Here is a 17,485-nt window from a genome sequence, read left to right on the forward strand (position 1 = left end):
CCCTAACACCATTATAAATCCCCTAACACCATTATAAATCCCCTAACACCATTGTAAATCCCCTAACACCATCGAAGTGGTGGTTTTATCTGCATCTGTTCTGGACACCTCACTTTATTCTCAGGCTTCAAACAGATAAAAAACATTGTCCAATCTATTGTGTGTGTGTGTGTGTGTGTGTGTGTGTGTGTGTGTGTGTGTGTGTGTGTGTGTGTGCATGCGTGCGTGCGTGCGTGCGTGTGTGTGTGCAGGGTACCGGCGGCTGCAGAGTGATCTATCGGAGGGAACAGTGACGTCAGGAGACTCATTCTACATCAGAATCAACTTCAACATCTCTGGCCAATCAGACACCTGCTCCCTGAGCCTGCTATGTGACGAGGTACCTGCTGACCCTGTTCAGAATCAACTTCAACATCTTTGGCCAATCAGACACCTGCTCCCTGAGTCTGCTCTGTGATGAGGTACCTGCTGACCCTGTCATTTAGTAGACGCTCTTATCCAGAGAGACTTACAGCTATATGACGGCTGGTTACATAATGAAAAGTCCCTAGTGGACTAACCCGATATGGCGGCTTGTTACACAATGAAAAGTCCCTAGTGGACTAACCCTATATGACGGCTGGTTACACAATGAAAAGTCCCTAGTGGACAAACCCGATATGACGGCTTGTTACACAATGAAAAGTCCCTAGTGGACTAACCCTATATGACGGCTGGTTACACAATGAAAAGTCCCTAGTGGACTTACCCTATATGACGGCTGGTTACACAATGAAAAGTCCCTAGTGGACTTACCCTATATGACGGCTTGTTACACAATGAAAGAGGTGGGGAAAGAAAGAGCGGGAGAAGGAGAGACAAAGGAATTCAACTATCGTACGTACAGTTGAATGATACGCTCACTGTAAATATTAATATTTAGCACCCTGACAACCGCTCATTCGGATTTAGAAGTGCAACATATATTTACGCTTAGATGTCTTTGTCGTCTCTCTGTTGAAACTAATCGATCCGTCTGTGACGAATAGTTCGACAGAAAGTCTCTGGTTGTGTAAGTCTCTGGTTGTCCACCAGAGGTCACAATGTCCTCAGTTGTAGTAGGAATCTTTGTCTCTGAGTGTTCACTAGACTGGATACATCAGACGCACAGTGTTGAGACGGAAATGTAATTTTCTCGTCTTCGGTCGAGTTTCCTAGACTACATTACATGCAGAGCTGCAGGCGGTGCATGTCTTAGTCTAGTCTTCTTCTTCTCTGTTGAGTTTCAGAGGGTCTTACCATTTCATAACATTCAGCTCACGCTGTCGGTCACGCTGGTCTGTATTTAAATTGCAACCATTTCAACTTGTAGCCACCGCTCCACGCTTTCTGGTCTAATGTAAATTTAGTTACCAGTCCTTTTATGCACTCGCTTGGAGGGCAGTTCCATCACATTGCCACAATGTCTGTGCTCATGTGGGCATGGTTACTGACTTGGCCAAAGTTTTTATGAATTTTTTCAATCTAATTTAGAAGGCTAAAATAACATTTAATCTTCTCAAAAATAGTTTCATATTTAATCATATAAGTTTTACAACAATTAGATGTAAATCTGATAACTGGGTCGTATACATTTGTATAGTTACAGTTATTTAGTTATACTGTCCTTAATGATATCACAAAACAATAAACTTTTGACAGGATTTATTGTTTGGATCCCCACCAACCATTTCCCACATTCTTTATGTTGGAAATATTGTTTGATTATCCACTTTTGGATTTTGGAGTTTTGGCGGCAGATTCTCTCTCTACAGTCAAAGGATTTTTGACTTCTCCATACTGCAGGTCCAGAGAGAGAAAGTTTACGACCGGTCGTTAAAGTCCTAGAACCGTCCGCACTCCCCCTCTTCCTCTCTGGTGGGAGGGGGGTGGGGCTATCTTTGATCCTCACTCAGGACCGAGAGCCATGACACAGCTCTTACACTAATAGTGCATTATCATAATTTTCACAATTTCACAGTATTATTCCAACCTCATAGTGTGGAAATATACAGTGCCTTCAGAAAGTATTCACACCCTTTGACTTTTTGTAAATTTTCTTGTGTTACGGCTTGAATTTATGGCTTGAATTGAAAATTGATTAAATTGGGATTTATTTCCAAATTTCCAAATTTATTTCCAAATTCATTTTTCAAAGGAATCAAAATGTAAAAGCTGAAATGTCTTGAGTCAATAAGTATTTAACTCCTTTGTTATGTCAAGCCTAAATAAGTTCAGGAGTAAAAATGTGCTTAACAAGTCACACAAAAAGTTGCATGGACTCACTCTGTGTGCAATAATAGTGTTTAACATGATTTTTCAATGAATACCTCAGTTCTGTACCCCACACATACAATTATCCATAAGGTCCCTCAGTCGAACAGTGAATTTCAAAGACAGATTCAACACAAAGACCAGGGATGTTTTCCAATTCCTCGCAAAGAAGAGCACCTATTGGTAAATAGGTAAAAAAATTTAAGCAGACATTGAATATCCCTTTGAACATGTTGAAGTTATTAATTACACTTTGGATGGTGTATCAATACACCCAGTCACTACAAAGATAGAGTCGTCCTTCCTAACTCAGTTACCAGAGAGGAAGGAAACCGCTCAGGGATTTCAACATGAGACCAACGGTGACTTTAAAACAGTTACAGAGTTTAATGGCTGTGATAGGAGAAAACTGTTGTAGTTACTCCACAATACTAACCTAATTGACAGTGTGAAAAGAAGAAAGCCTGTACAGAATACAAAATATTCAAAAAAAATGTGTGTTTTTTGCAACAAGGCACTAAAGTAATACTGAATTTTTTTTTGGCAAAGCAAGTAACTTGTTGTCCTGAATACACAGTGTTATGTTTAGGGCAAATTGAATACAACACATTACTGAGTACCATATTTTCAAGCGTAGTGGTGGCTGCATCATGTTATAGGTACGCTTGTAATCGTTAAGGACCGGGGATTTTTCAGGATAAAAATAATTTAGCTGAGCACAGGTAAAATCCTAGAGGGAAACCTGGTTCAGTCTGTTTTCCACCAGCTGCTGGGAGATTAATCCACCTTTCAGCAGGACAATAACTTAAAACACACGGCCAAATCTACACTGTAGTTGCTTACCAAGAAGACAGTAGATCTACGGCAAGACCTGAAAATAGTTGTCTAGCAAAAATCAACAACCAATTTGACAGAGAAGAATTCTGAAAAGAACAACGAGCAAATGATGCACAATCCAGGTGTGGAAAGCTCTTAAGAGACCCAGAAATGCCCACAGGTGTAATCGCTGCCAAAGGTGCTTCTACAAAGTATTGACTCAGGGGTGTGAATAGTCATGGAAATTAGATATTTCTGTGTTTAATTTTCAATAAATTAGCAACATTTTCTAAAAACATGTTTTCCCTTTGTCATTATGGAGTATTGTGTGTAGATGAGTGTGTCATGGGTGTCGTAAGGATCAGACCAAAACGCAGCGGGAATGTGTATACTCATCTTCTTTTTTAATGGCAGAAAGAAGGAAAAACCGAAACAAAACACACGTATACAAAAACAACGACGATAACAGTCTTGTCAGGCACACAGCTAAACAAGAAACAACTACCCACAAAATCCCACAGAAAACACCCCTCTTAAATAGGACCTTCAATTAGAAGCAACTAGGAGCAGCTGCTTCCAATTGAAGGTCAACCCAACAAACACCACATAGAAATAGACATACTAGAACATAACCCAACAAACCCCGAAACACTCTAAACAAACACCCCTCTCAAAACAGAACATAGCCCAACAAACCCCGAAACACTCTAAACAAACACACCCCTGCCATGTCCTGACCAAACTACAATAACCAATAACCCCTATTACTGGTCAGGATGTGACAGAGTGAGAGGAAAAAAATATTGAATTCATTTTGAATTCAGGCTGTAACACAATGTGGAATAAGTCAAGGGGTATGAGTACTTTCTGAAGGCTCTGTATACAGCGAGCTCCAGAAGTATTGGAACAGTGACATGTTGTTGTTGTATTGGCTCTGTATTCCACCACTTTGGATTTGATATGATACAATGACTATGAGGTTAAAGGTCAGACTGTCAGCTTTAATTTGAGGGTATTCCTTCACCCACACCGCGTCTCACAAAGACACGGCGGTTGGAACCAAAAATCTCAAATTTGGACTCCAGACCAAAGGACAAACTTTCACTGGTCTAATGTCCATTGCTCATGTTTCTTGGCCCAAGCAAGTCTCTTCTTATTATTGGTGTCCTTTAGTAGTGGTTTCTTTGCAGAAATTTGACCATGAAGGCCTGATCCACGCAGTCTCCTCTGAACAGTTGATGTTGAGATGTGTCTGTTACTTGAACTCTGTGAGCCATTTATTTGGCCTGCAATTTCTGAGGCTGGTAACTCTAATGAACTTAGAGGTAACTCTGGGTCTTCCATTCCTGTGGTGGTCCTCATGAGAGCCAGTTTCTTCATTGCTCTTGATGGTTTTTGCGACTGCATTTGAAGAAAATTCCAAAGTTTCCATTTCTCTTTGCTTATTTGAGATGTTCTTGCCATAGTATGGACTTGGTCTTTTACCAAATAGGGCTATCTTCTGTACAACACCCCTACCTTGTCACAACACAACATATTGGCTCAAACACATTAAGAAGGAAAGTAATTCCACAAATAAACTTTTAACAAGGCACACCTGTTAATTGAAATGCATTCCAGGTGACTACCTCGTGAAGCTGGTTGAGAGAATGCCAAGAGTGTGCAAAGCTGTCATCAAGGCAAATAGTGGCTATTTGAAGAATCTTAAATATAAAATATATTTTGATTTGTTTAACACTTTTTTTGGTTACTACTTGATTCCATATGTGTTATTTCATAGTTTTGATGTCTTCACTATTATTCTACAATGTAGAAAATAGTAAAAATAAAGAGAAACCCTTGAATGAGTAGGTGTTCTAAAACTTTTGACCGGTACTGTATATATATATATATATATACAAAATATATATACACGCCATTATCTACAATATGTGCTTTGTGATGAGGTACATCAATCTACAATATGTAATGAGGTACCTGTTATTATCGTGCTGTTGTTGTTAGGGGTTAGAGGTTAGGGTTAGGGGCTAGGGGTTAGGGGCTAGGGTTAGAGGTTAGGGGCTAGGGGTTAGGGGTTAGGGTTGATTGGTTGTTTGTTTGGTTAATTTATTGTTTGATTAATTGGTTGGATGATTGGTTGATTAATTTATTGAATTAATGATTGATTGATTGATTGGTTGATCGGTTGACAGGTTGATTGAGTGATTGGTTGATTTATTGTTTGGTTGATTGATTAACGTATTACCTGATTGGTTGATCGATTGATCGGTTGATAGGTTGATTGAGTGATTGGTTGATTTATTGTTTGGTTGATTGATTAGCGTATTATTTGATTGGTTGATTGATTGATTAAGGTATTACCTGATTGGTTGATTGATTGATTAAGGTGGTCCATGTCCTGGACACGATGCACCAGGGGAAGTGGGAGTGGCTTTGCTCCCGGGTCGAACCCTACTCTGGAACCGACCTACCGGAAAAAGGCACCATCCCCTCTTACTCACGGTAAATACAGACTGCTATTACATACTACTACACAGTACTACAGACTACGACAGACTACTACATACTACTACACAGTACTACAGACTACTACAGAATACCACCATCCCCTCTTACTCACGGTAAATACAGACTGCTATTACATACTACTACACAGCACTACAGACTACTACAGACTACTACACAGTACTACAGACTACTACAGAATACCACCATCCCCTCTTACTCACGGTAAATACAGACTGCTATTACATACTACTACACAGTACTACACAGCACTACAGACTACTACAGACTACTACACAGTACTACAGACTACTACAGAATACCACCATCCCCTCTTACTCACGGTAAATACAGACTGCTATTACATACTACTACACAGTACTACAGACCACTACAGACTACTACATACTACAGACTACTACAGAATACCACCATCCCCTCTTACTCACGGTAAATACAGACTGCTATTACATACTACTACACAGTACTACAGACTACTACAGACTACTACATACTACTACACAGTACTACAGACTACGACAGACTACTACATACTACTACACAGTACTACAGACTACTACAGACTACTACAGACTATTACATACTACTTCACAGTACTACAGACTACTACAGAATACCACCATCCCCTCTTACTCACGGTAAATACAGACTGCTATTACATACTACTACACAGTACTACAGACTACTACAGACTACTACAGACTATTACATACTACTACACAGTACTACAGACTACTACAGACTACTACAGACTATTACATACTACTACACAGTACTACAGACTACTACAGAATACCACCATCCCCTCTTACTCACGGTAAATACAGACTGCTATTACATACTACTACACAGTACTACAGACTACTACAGACTACTACATACTACTACACAGTACTACAGACTACTACAGAATACCACCATCCCCTCTTACTCACGGTAAATACAGACTGCTATTACATACTACTACACAGTACTACAGACCACTACAGACTATTACATACTACTACACAGTACTACAGACTACTACAGACTACTACAGACTATTACATACTACTTCACAGTACTACAGACTACTACAGAATACCACCATCCCCTCTTACTCACGGTAAATACAGACTGCTATTACATACTACTACACAGTACTACAGACTAGTACAGACTAATACAGACTAGTACAGACTATTACATACTACTACACAGTACTACAGACTACTACAGACTAGTACAGACTATTACATACTACTACACAGTACTACAGACTACTACAGACTAGTACAGACTATTACATACTACTACACAGTACTACAGACTACTACAGACTAGTACAGACTATTACATACTACTACACAGTACTACAGACTACTATATACTACTACAGACTAGTACAGACTATTACATACTACTACACAGTACTACAGATTACTATATACTAATACAGATTACTACAGACTATTACATACTACTACACAGTACTACAGACTACTATATACAACTACAGATTACTACAGACTATTACATACTACTACACAGTACTACAGACTACTATATACTACTACAGATTACTACAGACTATTACATACTACTACACAGTACTACAGACTACTACAGATTACTACAGACTATTCCATACTACTACACAGTACTACAGACTACTACAGATTACTACAGACTATTCCATACTACTACACAGTACTACAGACTACTACAGATTACTACAGACTATTCCATACTACTACACAGTACTGCAGACTACTATATACTACTACAGATTACTACAGACTATTACATACTACTACACAGTACTACAGACTACTATATACTACTACAGATTACTACAGACTATACATACTACTACACAGTACTACAGACTACTACAGATTACTACAGACTATTTCATACTACTACACAGTACTACAGACTACTACAGAATACCAGATGAATACTTTCAAATACTGATCCATGAGCTGGATACAACATCAGACTAGCAACCAATATAGATCACCACTGAACTGTGTGTGTGTGTGTGTGTGTGTGTGTGTGTGTGTGTGTGTGTGTGTGTGTGTGTGTGTGTGTGTGTGTGTGTGTGATCTACAGGGCCCAGCAGCTGCTCCTGGTAAAGATGCAGAAGCTGGTGTGTCGAGGAGGAAGAGAGGAGAATGAGAGCCTGCGCAACCTCAAGGTACTAACTAGCCCCTAACTAACTAGACAACTAACCCCTAACTAGCAGCCTGCATAATCTCAGGGTACTAACTAGCCCCTAACTAACTAGACAACTAACCCCTAACTAGCAGCCTGCATAACCTCAGGGTACTAACTAGCCCCTAACTAACTAGCAGCCTGCATAACCTCAGGATACTAACTAGCCCCTAACTAACTAGACAACTAACCCCTAACTAACTAGCAGAATGCATAACCTCAGGGTACTAACTAGCCCCTAACTAACTATACAACTAACCCCTAACTAGCAGCCTGCATAACCTCAGGGTACTAACTAGCCCCTAACTAACTAGACAACTAACCCCTAACTAGCAACCTGCATAACCTCTAGGTACTAACTAGCCCCTAACTGACTAGACAACTAACCCCTAACTAGCAGCCTGCATAACCTCAGGGTACTAACTAGCCCCTAACTAACTAGACAACTAACCCCTAACTATCTAGCAGCCTGCATAACCTCAGGGTACTAACTAGACCCTAACTAACTAGCCAACTTACCCCTAACTAACTAGCAGCCTGCATAACCTCAGGGTACTAACTAGCCAACTAACCCCTAACTAGCAGCCTGTATAACCCTAACCTTAACCCTTTAATCACCCTAACCTTAACCCTTTAATAACCCTAACCTTAACCCTTTAATAACCTTAACCTTAACCCTTTAATAACCCTTACCTTAACCCTTTAATAACCCTAACCTTAACCCTTTAATAACCCTAACCTTAACCCTTTAATAACCCTAACCTTAACCTTACCTAACCTTAATAACCCTTTAATAACCCTAACCTTAACCCTTTAATAACCCTAACCTTAACCCTTTAATAACCCTAACCTTAACCCTTTAATAATCCTAACCTTAACCCTTTAATACCCCAACCTTAACCCTTTAATAACCCTAACCTTAACCCTTTAATAACCCTAACCTTAACCCTTTAATACCCCTAACCTTAACCCTTTAATACCCCTAACCTTAACCCTTTAATACCCCTAACCTTAACCCTTTAATAACTCTAACCTTAACCCTTTAATACCCCTAACCTTAACCCTTTAATAACCCTAACCTTAACCCTTTAATATCCCTAACCTTAACCCTTTAATAACCCTAACCTTAACCCTTTAATAACCCTAACCTTAACCCTTTAATACCCCTAACCCATTAATAACCCTAACCTTAATCCTTTAATAACCCTCACCTTAACCCTTTAATAACCCTAACCTTAACCCTTTAGTAACCCCAACCTTAACCCTTTAATAACCCTAACCTTAACCCTTTAATAACCCTAACCTTAACCCTTTAATAACCCTAACCTTAACCCTTTAATAACCCTAACCTTAACCCTTTAATAACCCTAACCTTAACCCTTTAATAACCCTTACCTTAACACTTTAATAACCCTAACCTTAACCCTTTAATAACCCTAACCTTAACCCTTTAATACCCCTAACCCTTTAATAACCCTAACCCTTAACCTTTAATAACCCTAACCTTAACCCTTTAATAACCCTAACCTTAACCCTTTAATACCCCTAACCTTAACCCTTTAATAACCCTAACCTTAACCCTTTAATAACCCTAATCTTAACCCTTTAATACCCCTAACCTTAACCCTTTAATAACCCTAACCTTAACCCTTTAATATCCCTAACCTTAAACCCTTTAATAACCCTAACCTTAACCCTTTAATAACCTTAACCTTAAACCCTTTAATAACCCTAACCTTAACCCTTTAATAACCCTAACCTTAACCCTTTAATAACCCTAACCTTAACCCTTTAATACCCCTAACCTTACCCTTTAATAACCCTAACCTTAACCCTTTAATAACCCTAACCTTACCCCTTTAATAACCCTAACCTTAACCCTTTAATAACCCTAACCTTAACACTTTAATAACCCTAACCTTAACCCTTTAATAATCCTAACCTTAACCCTTTAATACCCCAAACCTTAACCCTTTAATAACCCTAACCTTAACCCTTTAATACCCCTAACCCTTTAATACCCCTAACCTTAACCCTTTAATACCCCTAACCCTTTAATAACTCTAACCTTAACCCTTTAATAACCCTTACCGTAACCCTTTAATAACCCTAACCTTAACCCTTTAATACCCCTAACCCTTTAATAACCCTAACCTTAACCCTTTAATACCCCTAACCTTTAATAACCCTAACCTTAACCCTTTAATCACCCTAACCTTAACCCTTTAATACCCCTAACCTTAACCCTTTAATAACCCTTACCTTAACCCTTTAATAACCCTAACCTTAACCCTTTAATACCCCTAACCTTAACCCTTTAATACCCCTAACCTTAACCCTTTAATAACCCTAACCTTAACCCTTTAATATCCCTAACCTTAACCCTTTAATAACCCTAACCTTAACCCTTTAATAACCCTAACCTTAACCCTTTAATACCCCTAACCCATTAATAACCCTAACCTTAATCCTTTAATAACCCTCACCTTAACCCTTTAATAACCCTAACCTTAACCCTTTAGTAACCCCAACCTTAACCCTTTAATAACCCTAACCCTTTAATAACCCTAACCTTAACCCTTTAATAACCCTAACCTTAACCCTTTAATAACCCTTACCTTAACACTTTAATAACCCTAACCTTAACCCTTTAATAACCCTAACCTTAACCCTTTAATACCCCTAACCCTTTAATAACCCTAACCTTAACCCTTTAATAACCCTAACCTTAACCCTTTAATAACCCTAACCCTTTAATAACCCTAACCTTAACCCTTTAATAACCCTAACCTTAACCCTTTAATAACCCTAACCCTTTAATAACCCTAACCCTAACCCTTTAATAACCCTAACCTTAACCCTTTAATAACCCTAACCTTAACCCTTTAATACCCCTAACCCTTTAATAACCCTAACCTTAACCCTTTAATAACCCTAACCTTAACCCTTTAATAACCCTAACCCCTTTAATAACCCTAACCTTAACCCTTTAATAACCCTAACCTTAACCCTTTAATAACCCTAACCCTTTAATAACCCTAACCCTAACCCTTTAATAACCCTAACCTTAACCCTTTAATAACCCTAACCTTAACACTTTAATAACCCTAACCTTAACCCTTTAATAACCCTAACCTTAACCCTTTAATAACCCTAACCTTAACCCTTTAATAACCCTAACCTTAACCCTTTAATACCCCTAACCCTTTAATAACCCTAACCTTAACCCTTTAATAACCCTAACCTTAACCCTTTAATAACCCTTACCTTAACCCTTTGATAACCCTAACCTTAACCCTTTAATAACCCTAACCTTAACCCTTTAATAACCCTAACCTTAACCCTTTAATAACCCTAACCTTAACCCTTTAATACCCCTAACCGTGAACTAACTACATGTAAACACGTTGAACTGTCTTGTTGTTGAGCTCCCTGTGTTGTTGACAACATGTGTTGCTGTTGTTGATATTGTTGTTGTTTATGTTGTGTAGAACAGTTTACAGCCTGAAGAGTCCAGCCTGTCCACAGACCCCAAATCCAGCCCTCGCATGTCCAGAGCCAGCGTCTTCATCACACAGATACTACAGGTAACACACACACACACACACACACACACACACACACACACACACGTACACACCCCCCCCCACACACACCCACATACACACACACATATACAGACATACCCCCCCCACACACACACATTTCCAGAGTTAAATTGCAGTGTGTGTGTGTGTGTGTGTGTGTATATATCTCTGTGTAGTTTGTCAGCAGGGTGGATAATAGTGTGTGTATCTCTGTGTAGTTTGTCAGCAGGGTGGATAATAGTGTGTGTATCTCTGTGTAGTTTGTCAGCAGGGTGGATAATAGTGTGTGTATCTCTGTGTAGTTTGTCAGCAGGGTGGATAATAGTGTGTATCTCTGTGTAGTTTGTCAGCAGGGTGGATAATAGTGTGTGTATATCTGTGTAGTTTGTCAGCAGGGTGGATAATAGCGTGTGTATATCTGTGTAGTTTGTCAGCAGGGTGGATAATAGTGTGTATATCTCTGTGTAGTTTGTCAGCAGGGTGGATAATAAGTATAAACGTATGAACAGCAGTGAGCGTGTTCGCATCGTGAGCTCAGGAAACCCATCGCTGCCGAGACCAGGCTTCGAAACCCTCAGACAGGAAGGTAAGACCTGCACCCTGCACCCTACACACTACACCCTACACCCTACACTCTACACCATACACGCTGCCCAAACCAGGCTTCGAAAACACTGAGACAGGTGGGTGAGACACACACGGAAGTTTACATACACCGTCGCCAAATAGATTTAAACTCAGTTTTTCACCATTCCTGACATTTAATCCTAGTAAAAATCCCCTGTCTTAGGTCAGTTAGGATCACCACTTCATTTTAAGAATGTGAAATGTCAGAATAAAAGTAGAGAGAATGATTTATTTCAGCTTTTATTTCTTTCATCACATTCCCAGTGGATCAGAAGTTTACATACACTCAATTAGTATTTGGTAGCATTGCCTTTAAATTGTTTAACCTGGGTCAAACATGTCGAGTAGCCTTCCACAAGCTTCCCACAATAAGTTGAGTGAATTTTGGCCCATTCCTCCTGACAGAGCTGGTGTAACTGAGTCAGGTTTGTAGACCTCCTTGCTCGCACACGCTTTTTCAGTTCTGCCCACAAATGTTCTATAGGATTGAGGTCAGGGCTTTGTGATGGCCACTCCAAAACCTTGACTTTGTTGTCCTTAAGCCATTTTGCCACAACTTTGAAAGTATGCTTGGGGTCATTGTCCATTTGGAAGACTAATTTGTGACCAAGCTTTAACTTCCTGACTGATGTCTTGAGATGTTGCTTCAATACATCCACATAATGTTCCTCCTCATGATGCCATCTATTTTGTGAAGGGTACCAGTCCCTCCTGCAGCAAAGCACCCCCACAACATGATGCTGCCACCCCCGTGCTTCACGGTTGGGATGGTGTTCTTCGGCTTGCAAACCTCCCCCTTTTTCCTCCAAACATAAAGATGGTCATTATGGCCAAACAGTTCTATTTTTGTTTCATCAGACCTGAGGACATCTCTCCAAAAAGTACGATCTTTGTCCCCATGTGCAGTTGTAAACCGTAGTCTGGCTTTTTTATGGCGGTTTTGGAGCAGTGGCTTCTTCCTTGCTGAGCGGCCTTTCAGGTTATGTCGATATAGGACTCATTTTACTGTGGAAATAGATACTTTTGTACCTGTTTCCTCCTGCATCTTCACAAGGTCCTTTGATGTTGTTCTGGGATTGATTTGCACTTTTCGCACACCAAAGTACATTCATCTCTAGGACAGAACCCGTCTCCTTCCTGAGCGGTATGACGGCTGTGTGGTCCCATGTTTATACTTGCGTACTATTGTTTGTACAGATGAACGTGGTACCTTCAGGCGTTTGGGAATTGCTCCCAAGGATGAACCAGACTTGTGGAGGACTACAATTTTTTTTCTGAGGTCTTGGTTGATTTCTTTTGATTTTCCCATGATGTCAAGCAAAGAGGCACTGAGTTTGAAGGTAGGCCTTGCAATACATCCACAGCTACACCTCAAATTGAATCAAATGATGTCAATTTGCCTATCAGAAGCTTCTAAAGCCATGATGTAATTTTCTGGAATTTTCCAAGCTGTTTAAAGGCACAGTCAACTTAGTGTATGTAAACTTCTGACCCACTGGAATTGTGACACAGTGAATTATAAGTGAAGTAATGATGACCTGGCATGATGACTCCTTGCTGTCCCCAGTCCACCTGGCCATGCTGCTGCTCCAGTTTCAACTGTTCTGCCTGCGGCTACGGAACCCTGACCTGTTCACCGGACGTGCTTGTTGCACCCTCGACAACTACTATGATTATTATTATTTGACCATGCTGGTAATTTATGAACATTTTAACATCTTGACCATGTTCTGTTATAATATCCACCCGGCACAGCCAGAAGAGGACTGGCCACCCCTCATAGCCTGGTTCCTCTCTAGGTTTCTTCCTAGGTTTTTGGCCTTTCTAGGGAGTTTTCCTAGGGAGTTTTTCCTAGCCACCGTGCTTCTTTCACATGCATTGCTTGCTGTTTGGGGTTTTAGGCTGGGTTTCTGTACAGTACTTTGAGATTTCAGCTGATATACGAAGGGCTATATAAATAAATGTGATTTGATTTGAAGTAATCTGCCTGTAAACAATTGTTGGAAAAATTACTTGTGTCATGCACAAAGTAGATGTCTTAACCGACTTGCCAAAACTATAGTTTGTTAACAAGAAATTTGTGGAGTGGTTGAAAAATGAGTTTTAATGACTCCGACCTAAGTGTATGTAAACTTCCGACTTCAACTGTATATATATATATATATAAAATCACTGTATATTATTATACACCCAACATGTACCCTTTACAGTGTGTGTGTGTGTTTGTGTGTGAAGACTGTGCAGACCCATATAGTGATTTTATATATATATGTGTGTGTGTGTGTGTGTGAAGACTGTGCAGACCCATACAGTGATGTGAGTAGGAGTGTGAACCTGGTTCCGTACAGCCTAGTCAACCCCCAGCGGGTCCAGAGGAAAAGGCCGGTTCTGATCAGTCCAAACAGTCTGGCCCGGACCATTATACAGAAGATACTCAACATGGGCGGCGCCATGGACTTCAACATCTGCAAACCAGGTCCGGTTGTGTGTGTGTGTGTGTGTGTGTGTGTGTTTAATATGATTCTGTTATATTATATTAAAGGTAATGTATTCCAGATGTCCTAACTAAAGAAGAGTTCTTAATGAGACAGAGGATTGAACCCATCATCTCCTCCAGAGAGAAAAACACCAACACCTACGAGGTTGTCTCTCCGGAGAACATCGAGGCTGTAGCTGCGAAGGTACATACTCTTTTACATCTTGCCTGATTTCTTTTTGTAGAACCTTTATTTTAGCAGGGAGTCCCATTGAGACCAAGACCTCTTTTCCAATACAACGCAATTTACCATACAATATTACCAGCAACTTAAAAAGCAAACACATTCCTCAACAATGAGGTTTCTGCATCTACAGTGGCTCAAGAGGGACAAACATCATTAACCAAACGCAGAATCGGTCAGGAAACCTCCAAGACTGAAATCTTGCTTTTCAAATGAACAACAGAAAAACACACATGCCAATCGGTTGTTCAGTAGTTGAACAACTTGAACTGCCCTGGAGGCCCCGGAGCATCAAGGTGCAGAGAGCTCTGCAGATCATTCCATTGAGGTCCTCCATTAACTACTTGAACTGCCCTGGAGGCCCCGGAGCATCAAGGTGCAGAGAGCTCTGCAGATCATTCCATTGAGGTCCTCCATTAACTACTTGAACTGCCCTGGAGGCCCCGGAGCATCAAGGTGCAGAGAGCTCTGCAGATCATTCCATTGAGGTCCTCCATTAACTACTTGAACTGCCCTGGAGGCCCCGGAGCATCAAGGTGCAGAGAGCTCTGCAGATCATTCCATTGAGGTCCTCCATTAACTACTTGAACTGCCCTGGAGGCCCCAGAGCATCAAGGTGCAGAGAGCTCTGCAGATCATTCTTCCCTACCTCTGAGGAAGCACAGTTCCCGCTCAGCCCAGTCAAAACTGTTCGCTGCTCTGGCACCCCAATGGTGGAACAAGCTCCCTCACGACGCCAGGACAGCGGAGTCAATCACCACCTTCCGGAGACACCTGAAAACCCCACCTCTTTAAGGAATACCTGGGATAGGATAAAGTAATCCTTCTAACCCCCCCCCCCCTAAAAGATTTAGATGCACTATTGTAAAGTGGTTGTTCCACTGGATATCATAAGGTGAATGCACCAATTTGTAAGTCGCTCTGGAGAAGAGCGTCTGCTAAATGACTTAAATGTAAATGTAATTGAGGTCCTCCATTAACTACTGGAACTGCCCTGGAGGCCCCGGAGCATCAAGGTGCAGAGAGCTCTGCAATAACATCTGCTAAACATGTGTATGCGACCAAAATGTTTAATTTTATTTAATTTGATAATTCTATACACAGGTGCAAAAAAACAAAGCATATTCCCCTAATTCTGTAGTTAACCTCTCTAGGGTAGGTGGGCCGTGTAAATACTGCCCCCTAACCCTAACAGGTTAACCATCCCTGTGATCAGGTCTGGTGACTCGTATGTCACTAATTTAACAATGAAGTAAGGTATGGCGGAAGTTTGCACAAGAGGGCTTTATAAACAAAACAATTGAATCAAGTCAAATCTAAGTGTAGATTACCAGCCAATGTACAGAAAAAACAGCTAGATGTATATTTACCATGTCCTTGTTCAGCCACAACTCAAGCACATTTTGAAGCTAGAAAAGATCTAAGCTGTTGATTGAAGATTCTAAAATGTTCAGTTTAGAGATGAGGAGATCATTACCCAGGTGTCACCACCTTTCTAGAGAGGGAGCACATGGGCAGCCTTCCAGAAACCTGAGAGACAAGACAGTTTAGAGACCAGGAGATCATTACCCAGGTGTCACCACCTTTCTAGAGAGGGAGCACATGGGTAGCCTTCCAGAAACCTGAGTGGATTTAAAATCAGTGTATTTTAGTATTTTCAAATACATGCCAATACTTTCCCAAGTGTATTTCCAAGTACATTCCAATATTCAATCACTTGTTCATTTGTAAATGTATGTGAAAGTAATTGAGATATTTGGAATAGTATTTGATCCCAGGTCTATTGTGTGCAGGGTAAACACTGTTTGATGGAGGCTGACGTGAGCTGTGTTAAAGACCTGCTGAGGAGAGAGATCTACCCAATCATCATCCACATCAAGATCTGTGACAAGAACATCAGGAAGCTAAGGTACCCTCACCTCTAACCCCTGACCTCTGTCTCCAACAGGAAGCTGCCCCTGCGTGTGGACAGTGAGGAGGAGTTTGTCAGTGTGTCGGAGCAGAGAGAGAGAGCTGGAGAGTGTTCCTAACCCCTCACCTCGAACCCCTGACCTCTGTCTCCAACAGGAAGCTGCCCCTGCGTGTGGACAGTGAGGAGGAGTTTGTCAGAGTGTGTCGCAGCAGAGAGAGAGAGCTGGAGAGTGTTCCTAACCCCTCACCTCTAACCCCTGACCTCTGTCTCCAACAGGAAGCTGCCCCTGCGTGTGGACAGTGAGGAGGAGTTTGTCAGAGTGTGTCGGAGCAGAGAGAGAGAGCTGGAAAGCGTCCCGTGTCTCTATGCGTGTCTGGAGCCTGAGGAATGGGCTGGGCCTGATGACCTCATCAGAGTGGTGAAAGACAGAATCCAGGAGGAACAGAGGAAGACTGTCTGGGTGGAGCAAGACCTGCTGTAACACACACACACACACACACCTCACACACACACACCTCACACACAGATGAATGCATGCACACACCTCACACACACACACACACACACACACACACACACACACACACACACACACACAGATGAATGCATGCACACACACCTCACACACACACACACACACACGGTATGCAAGATGGCGACCCCGGGAATAGCATGCGTTTTGCAGGCTGCCTCTCAACTTTGCTATTTAATGTGTATTTAATGTGTTTTTAAAGCCAATGTATATTTCTGTGTAATTCCTCACTTTGTTTGCTCTTCTAAATTGACTGTATTTTTTATTCCATTGAGCT

General features: G+C 40.9%; 1 protein-coding gene across 3 annotated transcripts in view; it reads left to right on the forward strand.

Annotated features, from left to right (window-relative positions):
* LOC115185026 (caspase recruitment domain-containing protein 11) overlaps positions 1-17,173 on the forward strand; it is a 91,503-nt gene extending 74,330 nt beyond the window's left edge. For 2 of the 3 annotated variants that reach the window (XM_029745668.1, XM_029745669.1), the window contains exons 18-26: positions 252-379; positions 5,495-5,610; positions 7,729-7,813; positions 11,322-11,417; positions 11,886-12,003; positions 14,338-14,520; positions 14,601-14,725; positions 16,558-16,673; positions 16,953-17,173. In XM_029745668.1, the coding sequence (XP_029601528.1) occupies positions 252-379; positions 5,495-5,610; positions 7,729-7,813; positions 11,322-11,417; positions 11,886-12,003; positions 14,338-14,520; positions 14,601-14,725; positions 16,558-16,673; positions 16,953-17,157 (1,172 nt within the window). In that variant the 3' untranslated portion in view covers positions 17,158-17,173. Of the gene's footprint in view, positions 1-251; positions 380-5,494; positions 5,611-7,728; positions 7,814-11,321; positions 11,418-11,885; positions 12,004-14,337; positions 14,521-14,600; positions 14,726-16,557; positions 16,674-16,952 lie in introns of those variants that run through there. The other variant, XM_029745670.1, reaches the window with a different exon arrangement.
* Positions 17,174-17,485: the final 312 nt, after the last annotated feature.

The sequence above is a fragment of the Salmo trutta genome, unplaced genomic scaffold, assembly GCF_901001165.1.
Source record: "Salmo trutta unplaced genomic scaffold, fSalTru1.1, whole genome shotgun sequence".
Taxonomy (NCBI): domain Eukaryota; kingdom Metazoa; phylum Chordata; class Actinopteri; order Salmoniformes; family Salmonidae; genus Salmo; species Salmo trutta.